Source organism: Apteryx mantelli, chromosome 1, assembly GCF_036417845.1.
Source record: "Apteryx mantelli isolate bAptMan1 chromosome 1, bAptMan1.hap1, whole genome shotgun sequence".
Lineage (NCBI taxonomy): Eukaryota > Metazoa > Chordata > Aves > Apterygiformes > Apterygidae > Apteryx > Apteryx mantelli.
In genome coordinates this window covers 142,902,896-142,926,905 of record NC_089978.1, presented here as the reverse complement: position 1 = coordinate 142,926,905, position 24,010 = coordinate 142,902,896, and the positions used below count along the sequence as shown (strand labels likewise).

Here is a 24,010-nt window from a genome sequence, read left to right as displayed (position 1 = left end):
AGACTGAATTTTAGCTGACAAATTAGATGGATTCCCTGAGGCCAGAGTTATGCAGCTTTGCCAGTCTCACTGAAAATGTGATTTATAATAGATTCCTAATTATAGGCACTCCTTTCTTCAGGAATGAGGGTGCACACCACACTCAGACTCTGCCTAACGTGATGATCTTACAAACCTTTGTCTTTTGTTAAGGAAAACTGACTCTGTTACCTGCTTTTGACTTCTCAGGTGACTCCTCCTTTGCCCAATTGAGCACGGCAGTGCTGAGAAACTACAGCCTGTGTTCAGAAGTCATGCACATGCAGGTGTAAACAACATTTTAGGGGTAAGCACATATTAGTTTGGTAAGTTATACCAGATGCACCTGGATGGAGTTTCTAGATGGAAAAATAACTCACAGAAATCTTGTGGGAGATGTTTCTCTGGCTTTCAATTATGTTGGCATAAAGCAGACACAACTGAGTAGAGAATGTGCCCTGCGGAGTTGAGGCCTCTTGTGCAACATTGCCTTAATCATACAACAAATATCTCATCCTCCTTTTGATACTGCAGTGACTCTGCATGTTCCTCTGCCCTGCCACAATGAGCAGCGTCAGTCGGGATGCCTGTTATTTCCAAACGCACCCTTGGGAGGTGGTGAGCCTGTTGTGCCTCTTCGCCCTGCAGGCAGACACGGCTGTTTTGTCAGCTTTGGGTTAGCACGGGCAAAAGGCAAAAATGAAGTCTAGCAGACTTGACTGCCATATTCTGTTCTGTTCCCCTTCTCCTCTTGCCTCCAAGCAGGACCACACAGGGAGGGAGGCAAACAAGATGCTTTCCAAAGCCCAACGGGTTGTGCAATTGCAGAGTCCCAGGTAACAAAAATGATGGGCAAGGATAAACAGGAGGTGGAAGAGCAGGGGGGTTGGTTAATATAATCCCAGGCCCAATTCCTGCCAACTGAGGCTTCACTGCCAACTCCCTACTGCGTTTTCTCCTTATTTATCTCTCCAGCGAAACTGGTATTTGTATTAAGTGTATATCAGCACTTGCTACTCTGCTCAGAAAGCAGGCTTGCCTTTCCTTGATAGTGTCTTGAACATATCTGTGTTTGCACAATATTAATAATTAATATTTACTTTAATTATCATTTCATGTTACTTAATAACCGCATGTAGTGTTATTGAGGTACCAGGCACATTTTATGAGTGCACACATACAGAAGCCAGTAAATGAAGTGGGAAGAGGCTAATAGAAGATATGTATTCTAGGTCTAGGAAATGGATAAGTAGATGCAGTGGACTGATTTTATTTGTACAGGTTTTGGGATGACATTGGACAAGTGAATAGATGGACAATATTCTCCTTCAGAACTTTCTTTTATCCCCGGGTGAGCTAGTAAATTTATATTTCCAAAACACTACTATTCCTATTCATTAAAAAGTGTTTTTTTATTAATAAAATCAGAATCCTGTCATGTAAATACAAATGATGACTTCTGTAGAGGCCAAATCTTGTAATCAGCAGATGCAGAAGGAAACTGTCCAATTTAATTTATATTTGTGGCTGTTTAATAAAATTAAGAGGCTAGCTTAAAAAAATAACTCATATCATTTAACGTTAGTCTGCTGACATCATCTTGTGGAAAGGAGTCATACAAAACATGAATGGATCAAAGCCCCCTTTTAGATGAACTTCTTGGAAAGTCTTTATATACTGGTTTAAAAGAAACAATTTTCCTTTTTTTTTTTCCCCAGCTCCAGTGGGATGACAGATTTCTTTGAGCAGGTTTTGAAATCAAAAGGCAATAAAATATCCTAAAATCAACACATCTTCTGATGATGTTGTTGCTTTAACTGCAATACTTTTTCCCTTTTTTAAAGTTTAGGTTGTGTATTTTTCAAAGAAAAAAAGCTGGCATCTGAAAGTTCTAAGAGAATTGTCTGAGATTTTCAACTAGATCTTCACATGTCTCGCAGCATTATATCAAAATTAATTTTCATTAATTTTCACCACCCTTTTTTCATAAGTGTTAAACTGTTCTCATAATTGCAAAAGTTGACAAAGACCTAAAGAAAAAGATTCTGGAGAACTGGCATTTGAACTCTTTATTTCCTAGTTCTGTATCTGTCAATCATTCTAATAGCTTTCCTTGGAAATATTTTAGCTAGAGAGAGAGAAAGAATGTGTGTCAACTTCTGAATTACCAATAGAATCTTCTAAAATATTATTGCTTAAGGTAACATAAGATTGGCTTTCATAAATGCACTGAATCCAAACTTTATAGGTATGTTTTGTAACAACCTTGATAGCAATGCCTTATCTGCTGTCCTTGTCTTATAAAGCTTATCTGTTGACATGGTATTATAACTATGGAAAGCCTTAAGTCTTGTGTTTATGCGATTTAGCTTGATACTAGTTTTGTTTCTGTGTAGACTAAATGAAAAGTTGCAAATTTAACCATCTCCTGTGTTTGTTTTTGGTTTTTTTTTTTAGTTTATAATAAAAGTTAATTGATTCACTCAGGAAATTATTTTATATTTCACAAATGAAATTAATAAATTGCATTAATTAATAGTTTCATCAGTTAACAAATAGATTGAACATCCACAGTGAATGCATATGAACTGAGTATAATCATTCAAGTAGGACTGGAGAGATGATTTTAAATTCAGTTCTGTAGAGCATTATTTTACATCCACTAGATGTCAGTCTGTAGTTATACCTTGAGAGGCCTGATCCCTATTTTGTAGCAAAAAGCATGGTCAGGATCACAGCTGTAATTTTTCACATCCAGCCTCTAGCAGTAACCCAGACTAGATGTTCTGAGTCACTACATTGTTTTTTCTTGTTCTTTGCTCTTTTAGCCCTGTTCTTTTTCCCCTCTAGCAAATTTCTCAGCGTTGACACTGTCCACCAACGCTGATAAATGGGAGCGGTGCCAGGTAATGCAGGATTCCCTGTGGGCATTTCCCTATGTTCATCCATTCATAAAGGGCCAGACTTGACACATCTACTCAGGAGGACTTATACTTGTGGGTCCTTTGAAAAAATTTAAGTATATGGCTTATTACTTGCTATCTGACAGTGACCAGGTGCTGAGGAATTTTTTTTTAAATTTCCTTTATTTTCTGTGAAAATATGTATTTTCAGAAAGTATTCGGACTGTGTATCTTTACAAGAGAAGCGAAGGAGCCCATTGGTCTGCGGTTTTAGCAGATGAATTAAATTGTCTATGCAGCCAAATTAGAATAATATTTGCAGGACCATTCACAGGATTTTGGAGGTGATGTGCACAGCTGCAGGTCCAGGACCTCTGCAGCTTCCAGGAGGTAAATTTCCCATGTGCAGCTCTGCAGACATGTAGCAAGTCCAGCATGAGAGATCTCCTGCACAAGTAGAGAGTGACTGCACGCTGTATGCATAGGCAGTGAGATCGGCTGAATTTTGTCCTGCGATGCAGAGTTTACTCTGTGTATGCACCGAAAGCCTCATGAGCTCAGTGTTGGCCACAGTGCACAGGACTAGTTTATCTGCACATACCTAATAGGTACTTTTTGGATGCTCAGCTGTCCATGCTGCTGAAGTCCAGAAAAACTGTTGCTGCTATCAAAACACAGAAAAAGCCAAGATCTTCACATTAGATATGAGATCTGATTGTATTTATATGGGACATCCACATCCTATGGCACAATTTTCAAACCTAGCACTCCTCTTGGGAGCCCCTTCACATGGGAGTCTAGGACAGCAACAACAACAACCCCCCCCCCCCCAAAAAAAACCAAATACTCCCCCTGCCAAAACTGACACTGTATAGTTAAAAAGTTCACAAGGGGAATGTAATAATTGTATACTCTCACCCTCACAGTTCTCCTCAGAATACTCCTTTCCTACAAATCCTTAAACAATAAACTCCCTTCAGATATCAAGTTATTATGCAACACAACCCATTTCTGGGTATGCCTTTCTGTAAACCCACTACTTACTGTCACCATCCCAACACTCATCTTCTCTTTTTTTCTCATGATTAGGTTCAAAGGCAACCTCTCCTGTGCAGAGAGCTGTCCTTCCCTCCTTCCCTGCTTTGTGAAATGCCTGGAACACCAGTGTCCTTTCCTATACACATTAGATTGTGGTAACAGAACTTTTTCCCTGACATACTGTTAAACTATATTATAGCTAACTGACACTCAAAAAGGGGGAAAAATGGACTTTTAAAAGGTTTAGTTTTATCCAAATTTGCATTACCTCAGTGATGGACTGAACATGAAAAAGAAAAAAGTTAAATAGTGTCTGACAGGGAGCGAAGTGAGCTGCATCTTACCTTCTCCTTTACACATTCTTTTTCCATTCTGGCCACACTCACCTTTTCACCCATCCCATTCCAAACATCACAGCTCTCACAAAACTGATAATATCACTCCCCATGTTCAAATTTGAGTCCTGACTGATTTAATGTGCAATAATTCCCCATGCTTTTTACAGGTCTACCTGTCTCTGATATGTCACATGCCCTTGTATTATATATGTATGCAAATGTAAACACACAGGCAGGCACAAACTGAAAAAAAGGAAGGAACAGGACATACATTTCTGCAGCAGGAGATGCCATATGCTGTGGGTGAAAGGAACTGTGTTGTGAGAGTCAGGCACTAGAGCTTTAAACTCCATCCACGCAAGCACTGCTCCTGCCATACAGAGGTTAATACAGATTTTGCTACTATGGATTTTGCAACTGTTCCCAAGCAGGATGGTTGTCAAATCTCAACTACCCTATCAAATTCTGTAATAGGGAAAATCTTTGTGAGATGAAATTTCTGAACAGAAGGAAGCCCACCCTGGTTTTACCTTTGTTTGCACCTTGGCAGTGTAGGAATTGCTTCTTGTGACAATTAAATCGAATGAATTGGAGGGAAGAGGTCACTGTTGGCAGGGGAGGGAGCCAGGAAAAAGCAGCACGAAAGGAAACGAGAGGAACTTGTCAGACCTCCGAAGCCCAGCCCTAGGATTCAAGTTCAAGCAGCCCAAGAGATATTATGAGCTTGAGTGCGGGAGAGGCAGCAGCTGTGAAATGTGAGGAATGTAACCTACCAGGAAGGTGTGTGGGCAGAGCGGTGCAAAGCGGATTAGGGTTGGAAGGGGGAAAGGGAGCAGGTGTTAAAATAGCACTAGCTTTTCCTCTGTCCTCGGAGGTAGCTGTTGCCAAGGGCAAAGCTAATCACAACCAGAGGAAAAAAATGACTCTTCTGGCAGTGTTCCCCAGTTGATACACCTCATTGTGTAAAATCAGAATGGAGAACAAACCTGAGAGGTGATGTGCCAGGGCTGGATGCCCTCACACTTCTAGGGCTGATAGCTACTCTACTGATGTGTAAGACAATCTCTCTGTCCCTTTCACACAGAAAAATTGTAAGACTATGTAAGTCAGAGTATGCATAGCCTCCTTTAACTCACAACCAACTTTCTTACAATTTAGCTGCATTTCTTGCCATACCAGAGCAAAATTTAAATTCCATATAATACACATGGATACATGAATGAGGTGAAATTTTCCAGGTAGTTGAGGAACTAGATTTTGGTTAATAGATGCCCTAAGCAGCATCTCTCTGATCCAGGTAATAGGGCAAGGGATTATGTCCTTCCATATGCTTGTACAGGTGCCTCCCACAATGAGGATAATGCTGATCCAGACAAATACATTCCATACAGATGTTGCACAAAAACCTTTGTGAAGGACAAAAAAATAGTTACAAAAGTCCTCATTCACTCTGGAAATTGGAATACATCTAGCAAATGAGGCAAGAATATCTGCAGTGACTCTGAGCCTGACAACTGCAACAGCAGACAATTTCATCCACATTCACTTCTTGGAAGATACTGTTTATTTCTGTGAAAAACTGCAAGTGCTTTGAACGTCTCTTCCAGGATTTTGCCTATTTCTTTCCAGACAGAAGGATTTCTTTCCCATGAAGAATTAAATTTATTTCTCTCATTACATAATAAAAGAGTAACAAATACATCTCAGCACCAAATGGAACTGCTCTTTCATGGCCCTCATACACATGTGCAAGATCTCCTCTGAAGCCAAATAACCTCTTGAGTTGTTGGTTTGGGAGTGCAGCAGTTATTCTTGGGATTAAGACAGGCTGCAGTATCCATTTCATACGGCTTTTGAATACACAGATAACCATAAAAGCTGCTTGTGTTCCACCTCTGGTTGCTATCTTCTCAGATGTGCTCTTAGTCATCTTAATACAGGTGTTTAGAACTCCTAACCCAATTACTGTAATTTGCTTTATATGAGTGGGGAAACTGAAGACCTGTGTGAGGGCACAGTGTCTTTATCACTCAGTGGGTCCACAGCGGAATTGACTGCTCAGCAACAAAGGCTAATCAAAAGCATTTTCCCAAGTGCATCAATCATTTCACTGGATCCTATTAAATGCTAGACTGAAAATAAAAGCTTTGGGCTGCAGCTTCAAAGCTCTGTGGCCCAAGTCATACTTAATCTAATACAGGCCCAAAATAAGAGACAGAAAACTAATATTTATGCCGGATATACAACATGCTGCGGGATTTGCTTCTTTAGTGTAAAATAACTTTTTCCAGAGCCCAAATTTTATTTTCTGATGGAAGTTACCTTCAGTAAAAGAAAGGCAAGACTAATATCCATGTTGTGACTAAAATGAATGACACTCCCTCAACATTTGAGAGGCGAGGATTCAAACTTTCTGACCTGCTTTTTTTTGGCCCTCCTCCAGAGCTACCGTTTGCTGAAAAAATGGAACTATCTCCCTCCAGAGTGAGTCTCAGTTGTGACAGAGCTTTCTCAACATATGACTTCAAACATCAGTGCATCAAAAGACTATACCAGCTCTTAATACTCTTAAAAGTAGTTTTTGCATCATTTTACTTTCAGGTGGAATAGTCAGCTTTAGGTAGATTGTTTTCTTTTTGGTAATTCTGTAAAACTGTGCTAAGAAAAACTAACATTATTTATACTGTAAGCTCTTTGGGGGAAAGACTGGATATTTTCGGGATCTGTCTGTTTTTATAGAATCAGGGACAGCACAGGCCTATTCTGTAACATAGCTGTTATACGCTATCACAATGACATAAGCATCTTAAAACAATCACTTTGGATTCCTTCTTTTGATCAATTCAGTAATTCAAAACTAAACTGTAAAGACTTCTGATCAGTTTTAATACCCCGCCATTAAAGATGAGTACAACACTGTGGGACTTAGCTGTTTCACACTACCACAATACAAATGTATTTTAAAAAATTCAAGTGCAAAATACTGTCAGTAGTAAGGATGAGCTCAAGATATAACATCTGCGAGTAATCTGGTAAAAATTACTAAATTCTATTATTGATATTCCTGAGACCCTGCAAAGCTCCCTTATGAGAATCCTATCTCAAAGTATTGCATAACCCTCTAATAAAGGTGGTTTAGATAATGGCGTTGAGAATGATTACAGAAACGAAAGGACTAAAATGAAAAAAATAAAAAGCTCAGGCTGTTTAATGCAGGAAAAAATACAAAAGAATTATACATAGCAAAACTATTTTTCACAAGGATTCACTAGTAATAATCAATAGTACCATCTGAGGAGGCATTTGATGAAGCAGGCAGCAAAGTTAAAACGGATAAAGTCACACAGCAGGCCTATGGAATTTGTTGAAAGAAGGTATCACCAAGATCAGGATTCTGTTAAGATTCATTGCTAGAAGAAAGACTTTTCTGTTTTGAGTTGCTTTCCAACTGTTCTTAAAAGGAAAATATTTATAACTGGAGCTGCTGTATGCTAACCTTGCCCCAGGGTAAGCACAACTTATCTTTTGTCTACCTTTATGTCAGCTGGGGTAGGTCAAAGCCTTAACAATGTACTAGACTGCGTTAGAGAACTACCCCATTTTCATGTCCTGGAGATCTACCTTCTAGTCTGTACTCTCAGCTGCTTGGTCTGAAATACTCTGCTATGTAACTCATCAGTACACAAAATGAAGACTCTATATACTGAATAGACTAAAAACTGGTTAACTGTCACCTAAAAAAATACTACTACGTCATTGAAAAAATCCTTAAACAGAAATATTTCTAACAGGTACACAAAAAATCATTGCTTAAAAGATTTTGTTTAACGAGACAGGCAAAATGGCAAAAAAAAGAGAAGGATGGTAAATAAAACTGGACTGCTGGGTAAATTGTGTCCCTTCACAGAGTAGGATACCATCAGATACAAAATTACATATTTTCAAATCATTTTCATAAAACATGTGTGACTGTGAAGGGAAGAGGGCAGGAAAAACTGTTTACTAGTAAGCAGTAACTCTGAAAAGGATTTAGAGCTTAAAATCTGACCCGCCAACCCCTATTTTGTTGAATTTTGAGCGTAGTCTGCCACTTGCTTCACTGAAGTTGTAACCTGCTGGTCCCCCAGACATATTACATCAATGGTCACTGAGAATGTGCAGAACAACTTTATTAAATACATATACATTGACATGTGCTTGTGCAGTGACTCCAACATACCTCGGAAATGTCAGATTTGAAGTATAGAAGCATATTTATTAGTTGTGCCTGCACAGTATGTTCACTGCCAGACTGGCTGGCCCTGCTGCTTTTGGATCTACCAATGTTCACAGGCATGGCTGCAGTGATGACGAACACACAAAGTGAACAGGCGCTGCCAATGCAACACCCCAGTAAAGAAAGCCAGAATACCAGAACGGATGAAAAATATTGTGGGGATGGGCAGGAAGCTGTTTGGGAGAGCAACACAGTGTAGTTTCCATTTCTGGGATCCATACTTTAGAAAGAATGTCCACAAATTTGAGAGGGTATAGAAACCCTTTCCAGGAAGACATGCTTTAAACAGACACAAGTTTATAAGCTGACTGTAGTAGCAGTCACAGACGTTAGTTCCCAGGCTTAGCCTCTGATAACTGGCTTTGACTGTGACAACTAGATAATATACCTTCAGGATACTGCTGGTCAGTCTAGTGGATCTCATGGTCATGTCTGGAACTAACCTTCATGAATCCAGAGAGGGAAAAAGATTGGACATATGTATCAATATGAAAAATTTAAAATATGTTGTAGAAAGGATATAAAATTACATGTCCTGAACATGGCTTAAACCAACCTCTAAATTAATGATAGTTAGGGAAAGAAAAATTGTAAGTTACCCAAAGATTGCGTGCTGCAGTCATAATCTTCCTTGGAGCTATTACTGTCAGACACAACGTACCCAGATGCATCCAGGGCAGTTCTGATGCTTCCCTCTTCCTATCTCAAATTTAATTCCAGCTAAAACAAATGATCTTTTTCACTCAGGAACAGACAACTCTTAAAAATAATTTGAACTGTTAAGAGGAAGAACTTGCATGATTGTAATCAGTCTCGCCTGGACTCTTTTACTTACCTGATTTCCACTTGTTATTTGAACTTTTTTTTTTTTTTTTAAATATAGAGCTGTATCAAGAACTGCTTGTCCATACTTTAGTAAATGCTGTTTCTGGGCCTTTTACTGATAATTATTAAAAATCAGAAGTTTGACAATAATAATAAATAATGTTTTCCCACAGGTAAGCCAAGACACAAAAGTTTATTTCTAAAGGAGGAATATTTCCTTTAGAGGTACATAGACAGTAACTGTATACTGACTAGATTTGGTATGGGCAGTGGCAAACTGTAGTCAACTCTCCGCTCCCTGAACCTACAGGTATCACTTACATGATCTCAAATAACAGTGCGTGTCAGAGATGTGTGCAGAAACTTGGAGGAAATATGAATGGGAACAAATGAATAACTAGGATTTTTTTGTGTCATGCTTTTTTTTGGGGGGGGGGGGGAGCTAATATTTTCAGATTCCTTAAATGATGTTTGGTGAATTAAGCTTAGTTCCAATATAATGGGTCTTTCCATACCATTTGGCTACAACTAGCCTTTTTGTCCACAGGAAGTTCAAATTTCCACCCCCCCCAATGTATATACTTTTATTTTTCCTAGACATATTTAAAACACCTCGAAACATTTAATTGGCTCCTTTTGAGACAGGCATTCCTCAAAGAGAAAGCGAATGGGAAGAAGGGAAGATTTAGGAAAACGTTTCTGGGGCGCAAAGCAATCATTTCCCCGGCTTCTTGGGGAGACCTCCGGGACAGCCCGGAGAGCCGCTGCGGGCCGGCAGAGGAAGGCCGAAGTGACCGGTAGCAGCACCGTTACCTTTTCCCGGCGCGTCTTCACCGCCCCGCGGCCGCGCTGAGGGAAGAAGGTTCCAGAAGGTCGAGCCCCGCGTCCCGGCGGCCATCTTAGCTCCACGCCGGGCCCGCTCCCCCCGCCCCCCAAGTCCGTCAGGGTCGGTGCCGACACTGAAGGCAGAAAACGCGAGAAAAAGGGAATGAGGGAGATAACCACACTCCGTTTGTGGGGCAAGGCCCACGCCACCTATCTTCTTCCACCCAATCCCACCTATCCGCTTAAGCCAGAAGAGGAACCCCTGTGCAAACCAGCGGAGAAACGCCAACCCCCAGGTTTAGCGGCGCAGCCCGGGTACCCGGCTGCACCGCACCGCCCCAGCGCCCCGTCCCGGCGGGCAGCTCTCTGCCGGGGCTGGGCCGCCGCCATTTCCGCGCGGCGGGGGGCGGAGCTGGGCCGCGCTGGGGCGGGTGATGGCGGCGGCGGCAGCGCTGCCCGCGGTGGCGGCGCGGCTGGGGCGGGCCGCAGCGGCCGGGCCGGCGGCCGCCCGCCTGGAGAGCGTGCGGGCGCTGACGGGCCTGTTCCGCGAGGCGCAGCCCAGGTTAGCGGGGAGGAGGGAGGAGTGGCCGGCCGCAGCCACGTGGGGCGGGGGAGGGAGCTTCGGCCGCGGGAAGCGCCGGGGCCAGCGGGCGCGGGTGGTCCGTGCTGGGCGGGCCCTGCCCTGCCCAGCGGGGGGACTCCGGCTGCTGGGGAGAAGGGGGCTGCCCCGGCTCGAAGCTCAGTTTTCCCCTCGGTGCTGCCCAGTTTCCTCGGGGTGTGGGGGGTGCGCACTGAGAGGGTCTTCCTGGCAGTGTTTAGCGCGGGGCGGCGCAGCTTGTGGCTGGGCGCCTTTTCTCCTCCTCGTTAAAACTTTGTCTCGCGGGGGCTTTCCTCGTGGGGTGGTGGGCGGGGGGGCAGCGGTTGGCACCGAGGGTGGCTCCTGTGTGTGGTAACCTCGCCGCCCCTCGGGGCTGGCAGCCCTGGGCTTCTTCCTGCTTTCGTACCGGCTCCCCGGAGGAAAGGAAACAAGAAAGCTGTCTGTCTCTCAGGTGTGTCTGCTCCTTCCCTGTGTGAGCCAAGGACGGATGACAACAGTCACCCTTTTAGGCGCGTCCCTTTAACTGGGCTTTAACTGTGGGAGTAGCTGCTGTGGGGCAAAACGCAGTGGTGGGCCCTACGCAGGCTAGTACAGCATTGGCTAGAAACTGGTAAGATGCACCCACTGAAGTCCTTCCCGGGCAACGGTTTCGTGCAGCACAGCTGCAGCAGCAAGTGGAGCCCAGATGTGAGCAAGGCCTTTGAGTAGAGGGCAATACCTGTAGGCCTCAACGATTGTAGGTTTGAGCACCAGAACAGGCTGCAGCCACTAAAACACAGGGAGAAAGGCGTATATACCTTCTTATTAGTAACTTTCAGAGATGAATAGAAAGCATGCAGTTACTGTAGAAAACAAAGGGTCAATATGGAGTGTTCTTGTACCCGCACAGTCAGGGTGGACCTCTGTAATACCACACAACTCGGTTAGCTTTAGCACAGTTTCTTGGACGTGCAGAGGTTCAGCCACGTGAATGCGCGTACAGGAATGATTTCGGCTCTTTCTGGAAAGTGGGAGACTGGGCAGTTTGGTGTGAAGCTCACATTCAGTTCTCTTAACACTTGCTGTTTGGAGTTACTGGTGACTGAGATTGCTAAAGGTAAAGAAGAAATAGAACTTTAAAGTTTAGCATAAAACTTTGTTATTTTTTAAAATTCCTCATACTGTTTTTGTTAATTCAATACATATTTAGATGTTGGGGGTATACTTACAAATATTCTATTGCCGTCTTTCTATGTACAAGAATTAAAAAGCTTAGTTTTCCTCTCTGTTTCTCCGGGCAGAGAAGAACTGTGCAGATTTTGGGCTTATACGCTGATGCTTTCTCTGCATGTTTCTTGCCTCCCTCCCTCTGCAACTGTGTTTGACAGAGGGCTGATGTCCCAAAAAATAAAATTTTGTGAGTACAGGTGGGCTGGTGGAAGAGAGACACTGTGTAATGGCCCTTCAAGAGGGAAGAGGTTGCAGCATGAGTTTATATGCTATTGGACATGACAAAAATGCACGTGAGAGCAACTTCATAAATGTGCCAACCCTGGAAAATACTGTTGTTGCTATTGAACCAGAAGAAACAATTCACTGGACACAGTATTTGAAACTGCAGTGTTCAGTGATAGGTCTTTTGTTATTATGTGATGGATATATCTGTTTTGCTTGTAGCTACAGAAGAGTTCAAAAATGTGAGTTCTAGTGGTCCATAATTCAGAGCAAATAAGGTGAGGAAAATAATTTCTAACCATAGGACAGTATGGTGGAATTTGGGAGACTTGAGGTCAACTACCTGCTTTACTCTAGACCTCAAGTGCCTTTGAGTACACGCTCAACTTTGCACTTGCTTTCTTTGCACTTCCATTACTAGTCCCTAAAAGAGGCTTTATCTATTCTCAGGAATATTGTGACGATAAATACTTTAATGCTGCTTACATGAGTGGAACTGTATAAATACCTAAAACACACAGTGGAAATGAAGAATCCCAAACTGCTGGGTTGTTCTTGTAATTTCTGACTAGTGTCATGCTTTTGCAGCCCCGATCTCATGAACAGGGTTGCATGAGTGCTTTTAAATCTATATTCACTAGGATGTTATCTTGTACAGTTTCTATTTTTAGCAGTCAAACTCTAGATCTTATAAGGAGTGAGAGTAGTCTTTCTTTTGACACAGATATGTGAATTCTAACTGTTTTGACTTAACAAGAGACTGTGCCTTGTCTGAGGGCTGGGCTGCTTGACACACTGCTCTGCTTCTTTTTGGGTTGCTTCAGCTTATTTTACTTCATGCTGAAATCAAGGACAGGTGGCAACAGCAAATTGTGAAGATCCTGTCATAAGCAAGAAAACATAGGAAATGGAGGTTTTTGGAAAATCCACAGAACAATTTTGAATGAATTTCAAGGCCTGTTTACAACAGAATATATTTCCTCATCTAAAAGCTACGAGAAGTCTCCTCACTCACTAATTTTGTGGATTAATATTTAAAGATTTGGAAAAAGGTTATGGGAGGAGAATATTTTCCTTTTCAAAAATACAATTTAAGTAATTGTAGCTGCTATTTTTATCTGTAGGTGAATCTGTGACATAACCCAGAAAAGATTATTGTTTAAAAATTAATGTAAGCAGTGCTCCAGAACAGTTGCCTGAAATCACTCTTGACTTATTTCTTAATGTCTTTGTAGCATACACTCAAATTGCAATGATGTATATAAATGTTTAAGTACAAGAGTCTCATTTAAATTTTCTCTGAAGAAAATCCTACTATACCAAACCTTAAAGTCGTGTCTCTTTCTGTTAGGATAACTTCTGCTTGTTCGCTTAAGTTGTTCTTTCGTATTGTAGGAAGAGATTTGACTTCTGCCCAGAAACATCTGGCTTGAGCACATGATTTTTTCCTTCACAGTGAACAAAATTGGAGAGATTTGGAGGTTTGTCTACCCTTGCTGATACCCCCAAATCCACGTCTGTTTCCACATTCACGATGAAGACAGGCACTTTGTTGTGTATGTGATATTTGCTCTGTTAGAACAGACAAAAGACTTTCATCTTTTTATTTTACTAAACAATTTTTCAGCGCAAATCTCTACACTCTTTAGGTTTTTACTTTTAATCTAATATTAAGAGAAAAATCATAACAGCTTGATATTTTTTGTGATCTGATATCCAATTAAAACTACTTCTCTACAGCATAACTCTGTAACAAGAGTAGAAACTCTTCCAGGGTTGAAATAACTTTAAGGTGTTTATTTTAATGGCAAGAGTTACTAGAACACAGATAAAAGTACTTGCAGCGTTTTTCCTGTTTTACTGATTTAAAATAATTGAATGTTATATACTAGTACACGTTTTGCATCAATCACTGATTTGTGTAATTTGGAGTCAGGAAATGACCAAACATTTCCATGTGATAGTCCAACTCATTGCATAGGTAAATATAAAGGAAACTGCCATCAGACTGAAAGGTTTTTGTATTTTAGAATAATTTCAGTGTTGTATTTAACGCGGGTGATGAGCAGCTAATGGTTCCATATGGCATCTTGACTCAATAGAGCAAACATAGCTTCTGTGTGTGTGGGACTGAGCCCAGCTGGGTGTTCCTTTGTTTAGAAAAACTTGTATCTGTGTACGAGTGGATGCATTTGTCAGGTGTTCTGTCGTGCATCAGCTATTGAATCTTCTTTTGCATACGTACCTGTGGTGCAGCTGCTGCCATTTCACGCACTACTTGTAAGTGGAAGATTCAAGTCACATGAATGTCTTTTTCTCAAGAAATCTTAAAACCAAACTCCAAATCTTGTTTCCGGTTATGTAAGCTCCATTGTGTTTTCTTTATGACTGTGGGCCATGTCCGTGTTTTGTTTTTCTTGTGCCACTTAGTTTTGCTTCTGTCCTCAGTATAATGCCTCTGAAAAAAAAAAGTATCTTGTATTTTTTCCCATCTGTAGATAGTTCTGACTGGTGGCTTGTTTTTTATGTAGCTGGATATTGTGTAAGGATATTTGTCTTAATCTATAATATGGTGAGATTGTAGAATAAAATGTGTATTTCCTGGAGATCTGAAATCTAATGGAGCAATTGAATGATATTTTTGCTCATGGTTTGATTTAAAGGAGGTGTGATTGCCTTTGGTAAAGGGTAGGAAGAATTTCTAATTGTGCAAATGTTTGGATATTTAAGAGAACAGCAGCACACCAGTAATATGGTATCATCTACTAATGTTTGATCAGGTCTCAATTAGGGAAGAGTTTTCTGTGCGAAAATATTTTGTTTAATGTTACTTTGCATTTCATCTCATGTTCTTCTGTTCGTAGCTTAGGAGATATTTCTCAACCTTATCTCTTAAAACTTAGAATCTAACTTTTCTGTTTGATCTTGAGTATACTGTAAGCCTTTCTAAGGGACAAGGAAACTGCACCTGGATTTCCATTTTGTTTTACTCTGGTCAGAGGTATTGGATGAGTAAATTTATTGTGTGTTCCTGTAGCAATGCCATAAACACTCTTTATTGTGGCTTCTTTTCACCAGCATGTTATATCAAATCTGAGTTATCTATGGTTTTATTCTATTGCCCTTATCTCCTTTCTGAATGTAAAATCAGTGGAGAGTATGTAAAGCTGTAGTTTGGAAACTTGTGCGCATCTGTGTGATAGATCATTTGCAGATGTGCACATCAGTTTAGTGAATCTGGTGAATCTAAGTGTTCAGTGCAAGACTTCAGTATCAGCTCTGAGCCATTCATTTAGTATCGGTCTTTGTGCTTATGACTTTGCACTGTTATGTTGTTAAGTCTTGATACACTGTAAGTCGCATAATGCTTTTTATGTTGGGGTAGTTGCCTGTTAGAGTAGACAAAATCCTCTTTCTCCCTTGGTTTTGATTCACACACTTCAGAATGATGGTTAGTACAGCTACCTGCTTTCTGCATGACATCTCTTTCTAACTGTGAAATCTGTGGCAGACTATTTTGTAGGGAAGCTTCTGATAGCTTCTTCTGAATCATCTTGTGCTAGACGTTAACTGTGGTCATTAATTAAACCAATTCCTAATTCTCACAAGAACATGCGGTGTCATGTATAATCATGCTAGCTATTTGCACTAGGGAGACTTTTTAAGATTCCAAAGTGGCTTCGGAAAGCTGTGAGAAACCCTAGACAACCCAGCTCCATCACAGCCATTTTCGTCTTTGTACTTGAAAGGCCTTGTATGTAAAGAATGATTAGAGATTGTTGCATAAATACCATATTATGTCAATTATACTTTTTTTTATTAACCTGAAGATCCTTTTTGACAGTGAAACTTTTTTTTCTTACTACAACTTTATTTATTTCAGAGAAATGGCAGAAGAAAGTATATTTCAGAACCTCCTGGAAATCCTGATGAAAGCCTCAAATGAAATTGAATGGGTGTACAAGGAGTCCTGTGAATTGGTAGATGTAGACACCTGTCTGCTGCTCATAGCAGAATGTTTCAGATGTCTGAGGAATGCTTGCGTTGAGTGTGTCAAGAATCAACATGTCATGAGGTATAGTTATGATACATTTTAACCCATACAAACATATAACCTTATGATATTTGTGTTTTATATAGATTCTTATTTTACACTGCTGTGTTAGTTGATTTATTAGCTGGTATTTCCTGCTTGGCACAATCCCTTCAAATGAAATATGCAAGTAACAAAAATAGCTGACCTATTTGTAGGACAGAGTTTGGGGCACTGCTGGATAATGGACGGAAGCATTTCTGTCCTTAGTAGGGGTTGATTGTGCAAGTGATATACTCTTTCTATGATTTTTTTTTTTTGGTAGTGTAATGAGTAAGTACACAGTTTAATTGTCAGTTACAGGATTAGCATTTTTTTAATACATATGTAGATCTGTCTAGCACTCATGGCAAAGTATAGTATGTAGAATTGTGCAAATCAACCCTGGTACGTGTACAATTAAACTGATATTAATGAGTAATAATGAGTTAATCTGGCTCCTTAAGTTATTCAGGCTCTAGTTTTTGCCCACGTCTGTAACAAGATTAAGGGGATGCTTAGGATATAACTAGCTGTAATTACTGAAAACCTGGCAGTTTAAGAATAGTCCTGCAATTTAAAAAGAAAAAAAGGGTGTGGGGAAGCTATTACAAGTTTGTTAGAACATGAAGAATTATTGTGGAATACAATTGTAAAATCTGGTTTCTTGGGACTTTTCAAATCTGGTGAAATAAAATTTTGGCATGTGACAAAGTTCCAGAATTTGTTTGGGGGCAGAATTTTGTTTAGACCACAAAAATTGCAGAACTGTTAGTAGAAGGCTTTGGTTTTAGAATAAGTTAAATCTAAGTTCAGGCTCCTACCTGTTCATTCTGCCAATGCTAGCATTCATGATCATGTTGCGGGGTGGGTTGGAGAATGGATCTGACAGAAAACTTATGTATTTATTTATTAGTTTTTGCTAAGTGGGTGTTCAGCTGGACTGAATTTGCTGTTGTAGCTTGCTGTAGCCCCATGGTCACTAGTGTTGGTGAAAGAGAAGGAGCAAAATGGCACAGCTAGGAGTTTTGATAGGAATACCATTTTCAGTAGCATGACAAATATGACCAAGTTACTGGTCTAATTTTTACTCTCTAATGGAATTCAGATATACAACCTGCTTCTGAATACAAAAAGCAGTCTGCAATGTTTACTCCTGTGCAGCATAGTTACCCTCATTAGGCAACTAGCATAGCCTTATGCGTTTAGGAAACCAGATGCTTGTAATTATGCTTCCCTTGGATTGCACAAGGGGGCAGGCAAGTGTGTAGAAGGCTCTGACCATGCTTGTAGCATGAATGACCATGTGGGTCAGTTGTCAGGTACTGTTTTGGCTTTGTAGCAACATATCTGCTTATGCTACCTTAAATACCACATTGGGTGCTTTGAGCTAGCTGTAAATCAGCCATGTTTTTGTGTTGGTTTTAAACTATTGCAAATCCACAGCTTGTTTGGGGGTTAAATGTCCTGAGTGATCAGAAGTTGTAAATGGAAGAAAAATCATGCGTATTTGACGTTGGTTTAAATTGTGCAATGTTTAGATACCAAAAAAAAAAACCTACAAAATTTTTGAACAAAATCAAAACTGATAGTTCATAGGAAGGAATGCAAAGATTGTAAACAAATGGATTGTGTAACAAGCTTTGAAACTGTTGAGGAATATGATGCTTTGTTTCTTCCTGTGTCAGTTTTTCTGCTTTGCTTGCTGCAAAGTAATTTGGACTGGGAGGGAGTAGGAAATGTTTAATTTTAATAGATTTTATGTATACTGGTGTGTGTGTGTGTATTTTTATATTTCTAAATGCATCTTTGGCTTCCTTTCATGGTAGAACTTAATGAGAAAGAGTACATGCTGGTTTAAAAAACATCTTCAGAAGGCACATAATAATTATTCAGCATCTATCTGTGGTGATAGGACATTTTTTCAGTAACTCATGCACAGGTGTGGAGGTTTGATAGGGATGGTATTGACATCTTCTGAAGTTTCAGCCACCCTCTGTCCTGGCCCATCTCTTCTCAAAAAGCTTGACTACTAAAGTACAAGTGAGTTAAAAGCTGGAAACTTCCATCTGTGTATACTGCATTCTTTAACTTTTTTTTTCCCTTCCTGTTGCATGCATGTGCTGGCATATCAGTTGTCTACTGTTTTTTGGCAATAAAATAATTTTGGCATTTTTGATTCCAACTAGCTTTACTTCCGGCAGGCTGTACCATCACCACATCTTTATTATTGGAGCAAGGATAAATAATTACTTCAGCATCCTTGCTTTCCTCACAAAGTTTTGTATGTTTCCCTATGGATTGTCCGTGTTGTTCTTTTGATGGCATTCACTAATTGCTTTGCTGGTATTTAAAATCTTCAAAGTTTATTGCTAAATAACACACATTGACGTTTTCCCTGAACACTTGAACTGCAAACAAAGCAAAGTGTTTAAACAAAATTGTTTAAATTACAGGAATGACCTGCTGATTTTTAACACTGGATTTAGAAAAAAAGAGAGGAAAGGGTTCTTAGCGCTGAATGTACTGTCTTCAAAATTGTTAGTGTTCAGGCTGATGCACTCAAAGATATGTCGGTAGCCTAAAAGGTTTTCCCATTGTTCAGCAGTCAGTGGTTTCTAAAGGTTCAGTGGGGAAATAATACATCATTCCACAGAGTTGTTAAGGCAGCATAAGAGGGCATGTGGGGTGTTTAGTGTCTTTTCTCAACTACATCGCTGCATTAACTTGTGTTTTTGAGGCAGTAGTTGTGGCTGGACTGATTTTTGTTCATCAGTGGCTGTTGGTTCAGGAGCTGAATATAATGATTGGTACTGAGAATATGTGAAAGCTCAGAATAAACATATGAACTTCTGATTGTGTTTGTTTGCTATTCTTTAAAAGTTATTAAAAAGATTATAAAGCTGTGTTATCTCCTTTTACTACTTGTCACATAAAGAACTGAAATCATATGATGTAGTTGCTATGGATTTGAAAACAGTTCATTTTTGGTCCCCCTCCCTCTGTGCGCATATTATCAACACATGTCTCAGTGAGAGATGGTATATCAACCAGATAACTAGATCTTTTAAAGCAACCAGTAATTGTGTATTATATCTGCGTTAGCCGTTAATAGAACAGATTATTTGGAAAGATGGTAGTATTGACAATGTGAAAACTCCTTCCATTCTAGATGTTCTTTTTCTGATAGAGATACAAAGGGTCTCTATGGCAAAGGATACAAATCTGCTGTCTTGAAGAATACAAAGTGTTTATGGCTAAGCTAGGGGTCTGAAACAAAAAATAAGCCCATTCCTTTTGCTTGTGATAGCAATATTATGGCTGTTGATGTAGCCAAGCATGTTTAAGTAGGCAAAACTCCTTTTTATTTCAAAGTTTCTGAGGACATTAAAAATTTGTTATTAACTTCAGTGAAGAGGCGTGTCTGCTTATCTTAGTGTATTTAGTATCAAACAATTTTTTGTTTTTTTCCGACTTAACAATAGGAACTTGGGTCTGATTGCTACATCTGTCCATTTGATCAAAGTACTTCATGGAGCACAAGTGAAACAAGAATCATTATTGACTGGTAAGGCTATGAATTTTGTTAAATGTGTAATTTGCCTGGTATATTTATGTGGGAAATCACATGGTGATATAATGAGCTTAATTGTTTCTTGAATAGTAGCATGCTAATTCTATTCCCCTTTCTTTCTCCATTATTGTGGATGGTGGGATGGAAGGCCAAAAGAGTGTGTGTAGTTGGTATTTTAAAAGTTGACTAAAGACGTTAGGAATTGAGAGCCTTCTCCTATGCTGCTTGAAAAAAATGTCAGCAAAAATCTTTTCTTTCTTTTTCTTAACTACTCCCATTGTATTCTCCATCAACTCTGCCCTGCAGACTGTTAAAGGGAAGATATGTGGAAACTGCCTTAAAATTATTAAGGATATTTAAACTGGGAAAAGGAAAAATTCCTTAAATGTGTCTATTAATAAATATGTTCTGCTGTTTTATTGTCTCTTTATCTGATCTGCAAACATACTGGAATGAAGAAACACTCTTGTTTCTTTCCTTGATGACACTTGAGAAATAACTTATCTGACTCCACAAATTGTGGCTGTGATTTTTTTTTTTTTTTCTTTCCCCCTCGTCCCTCTTCCCTCTTTGTCTCTGTACTGTGCTTGCTGGACAGCCAGGGTAATATTTGCTACAACTAAGTACTGATTTGAGCACTGTCCTTAATGAGTGAGTCTTTTTCAGTTTTTTTATGTAGTGAAGAGAAAATTTAACTGACATATCTTTCCTGTTTAATGCCAGTTATTGCTGCCTATTTCTACCAAACTCATTTTGTCAAACGTTAAGACATTTTCAGTAATTCTCTTCCCATTGTGTTTCCCTGTGTGTGCATGTGGAGCTTGATATTGGGCATTGGACCCCTTTATGGTTATAGAGAGTAGGGAACATCTTGTTTCTCCTGCTGCTTTTATTTCTTTTTACTCCTTTTACTTAGTTGAGGTTTTTACTGGGTTCCTGTTGCTCGTTTTCTCTCATTTTATGAAAGGGGATGAAACTCACATCATACAGTGACTGCCTTCAAACACCTTTATGAAGCTGGGGAAAAGCAGTGAAGTCGAGAAGACTGTTTTTCCTCCCACTACTGTAATTGGCTCAAAATGCAACATTTTGGCATGTGATAGTCTTATGTCTAAGCTACGTTCACTGCTTCACCCCTTGCTGGAATCAGTGATGCTAGTACGGTCCTTTAGTGTGAGAGGACGAGTACCAAACCCTGTGGGCTGCAAAAGGAGGCCCCACTCAATGCATGTAAAGAGGAGGAACTGGCAGCATGTAGGAGTGACTCTCGAGCTATGTCAGAGTCGAACAAGGAGGATTGGGACAAGCCTGGAGGGCAAGAGTGTCCTGCCCACAGTTGACCACTTCATAGACCAGTAAGAGTAGAGGAAGAATGATGGGAACAGAAATGCTGGCTTTGCCCAGCAGGACATTGTCCCTACTAGGGTCCTTGACAGCCGTAAGATAGAAAGGCTGTCCTGGGGAAGTAGACTTACCACCTTCTGCTTACCCAAAGCATCAGGGATGCCAGTGTGAGAGAACCACCCTTCAGTGGTTCCTCACCGCAACTGGAGGGGAGTGAGTAGGATGTACCCCTTTCTTTTTGGCTACTTGCATGGCATGAGGTTTTCCCTTCAGTCTTGGGGCTGCTGACCCCTCCTTGATGACTTAATGTATGCATGTGTGCTGTTCCCCTGCTGTTGAATATGAATGCTGTACAGCAATAAAGAAAGAAAAGGGGAAGAAAAACAGTAACTTGATTAACTGCTTCAGACTCCTTTTTCTAGCCAGAGGAGGCCATAAAATCGTTTTTATCACCACTGGAAATTAAGGGGGGAAACTGACCAGAAAGTTTTTAAGAATATTTCGATAAAAAGTGTTTTGTAGCTCCGTAGTCATTCATCATAGGATTTTTATGACAAAATAAGTTTGAGTTATAACTAAAATATGATATATTGACCGCAGAATAGACAGTTCATTTGATACTCTGTCTAGTATTGATCTGGTTGGGAAACATCTGTGATGAACATGGCTTAGGTACTCCATTTATGTTAGTACAACAAAAAGATTTATAGAGAAGAAAGTGTTGCTTATTCCATGCTGAGTAATATGATTAGCTCAGTTCTAAGTGAAAATTAAGCTGGTCCCTAGAGCACAATCTCCTTCCAAAGTGCATGCCTCAGAAGGTAACAATTACATTCAATTTGGGATTATTAGAAGTACTTTTAAGTGAGGTAAATTCCTAAATTGGTCTTGGATAGCACTGTTGAAACAAAAGAAACCCATGAAATTAGTAAATGTTACTGTATTTACTAACTATATTTCTGCTTTATGGTTTTCCTCCTCATATTTCATATGTGAAATCATGTCTCAAGACTAGAGTAACATATGTATTTTGTTCCTGCAGATAATTAGGTGTTAAATGGAATATTTGAAGTTGCTCATTTGGAGCTCTGTCCTGTTTCCACGTTTAAATGGCTTCTTGGATCTGATGATCCCTCTTGGTGCCTGTCTGTATCTTTAAGGTATTTTAAATACCTTTAAAAAAAGTATTCATCGTTGGTGACTGATGGCAGCCTCCCCTTTGCTTCCACAGCAACAATCTACATGAAATATAAGGACAAAGAAATAAAGCTGTATTGCAGGGTGAACAGCACTAAATAGTGTTTTTGTCTTTAGTTCAGGCTAAAATGAAAACTCCCCCAAAACAAACTGTAGCCTAAATAAATTTGAAGCCCCAATTTCAATGTATTTATGAAGGAAAGAGATTATAAATTCTTTATGCAGATTGAAAACTCCCGTTAATCAGATCTGTGATATGTTTTCACTCCTTTATCCATTTGTAACGGTTAAGTCTCTCTGAGTGGTGTGGCAACTTTTGTAGGAAAGTTCAGAATGTACTACAATTTGTAATGGATAAAAACAGAACTGAAATAGAGTATATATTACAACTCTGGCAGGTACCGTAACCAATGTGGTTGCATTCAGGGAGGGGTGGAACTATCTGTTGTAATGTTATATAAATGATTAAAGCAGCAAAAAAGGAGATGGCATGCAAAATGCTGTGTTTAAAAACTCTCACTAAGATTTGTTTGCTTAAATCCAGACTTCTTTGCGTTTTCTCTGCTATCAGAAATAACTTTTTTAATAGTTTGCTTTATCTTTGTTAGGCCCATGATGGTATTATGCATGCTTAATTTGGGTCCTCACTTAAATATATTCACTGAAATTACTCTACCGCAAGTTTTCTGTGTGTCTTATTCTCTTTCTTCAATAAACACGGTTGGATAAATTCTTCTATGCTTGTAACTTACTTCTCCCAGCCAGCTGTGGAAAAAGCTGTTGTCTTGAGTACATGATATGCCACTAAGGCAATGAGCCAGGAAAGCTGAAGGTGAGTTGGAGCATCTGTCCTGGGATAGCTCTCTAAGGCTTCAGATAGCTAAAAATATAAATTAACTCATTATATAAAGCAAATAAATATCTTGCAAGCCAGCCTTTCTTGTAGTAATGGTCTTCTCTCTTTTTAATACATATATTGAGAGAGCTTTTAGGCCTCTCCCTTGTCGTGTTACTGTTTGTCCCAACTCTTCCTCACTTATTTCTCAAGTTGATTGTCTTAGTTTCAATTGCACTCTATAGCCTAATTCTTAGTCTTGTATTTGCTTAAAATACATAGTAGTAATTGCATACTGAGCAATTCATACTGTGTGGTACTTGGAGGAGGATACCTACTCTAAGAAGCTGCAGTGTAAGATAAGTGAAACTCAGCAGCCAGATGAGTGCAGGGAGTTGGTGTGCAATGATGCTAAAGAACTGTTTAATGATTCTTTTCCTCTGGGTAGGGTCAAGACTGATGGGTGTCAGATAAGTAACATCTACTTCTAAACATGTTCTGTTTTCTTACATGCTCTGTTTTCTTCTTGCTCCAGTGATCCTACTTCCTCTCTCTGCAAGAAAAGGAACTTTCCAGTCACTGAGTAGAGAAGAATTTAAGTACTATGCTTTCTGGACAGTCTCTGAAAACTAAGCTTGTCCTTGGTGTTCTTACAGCTATAAACAGTGAAAATCTAGGAAGTGGGCAATTGTGTAAGGTAGTAATTACCCTTGGATTATGGGTCTTGGATATT

The 24,010-nt window shown here is 39.8% G+C and overlaps 1 protein-coding gene across 4 annotated transcripts in view; it reads left to right on the top strand.

The window, feature by feature from the left end:
- Positions 1-10,657: 10,657 nt before the first annotated feature.
- ATXN10 (ataxin 10) overlaps positions 10,658-24,010 on the top strand; it is a 106,662-nt gene continuing 93,309 nt past the window's right edge. Inside the window, exons 1-3 of one of the 4 annotated variants that reach the window (XM_067305074.1) lie at positions 10,658-10,785; positions 16,139-16,330; positions 19,813-19,895. In XM_067305074.1, the coding sequence (XP_067161175.1) occupies positions 10,658-10,785; positions 16,139-16,330; positions 19,813-19,895 (403 nt within the window). Of the gene's footprint in view, positions 10,786-11,286; positions 11,918-13,660; positions 13,737-16,138; positions 16,331-19,812; positions 19,896-24,010 lie in introns of those variants that run through there. The other 3 variants (XM_013947898.2, XM_067305093.1, XM_067305080.1) reach the window with 3 other exon arrangements.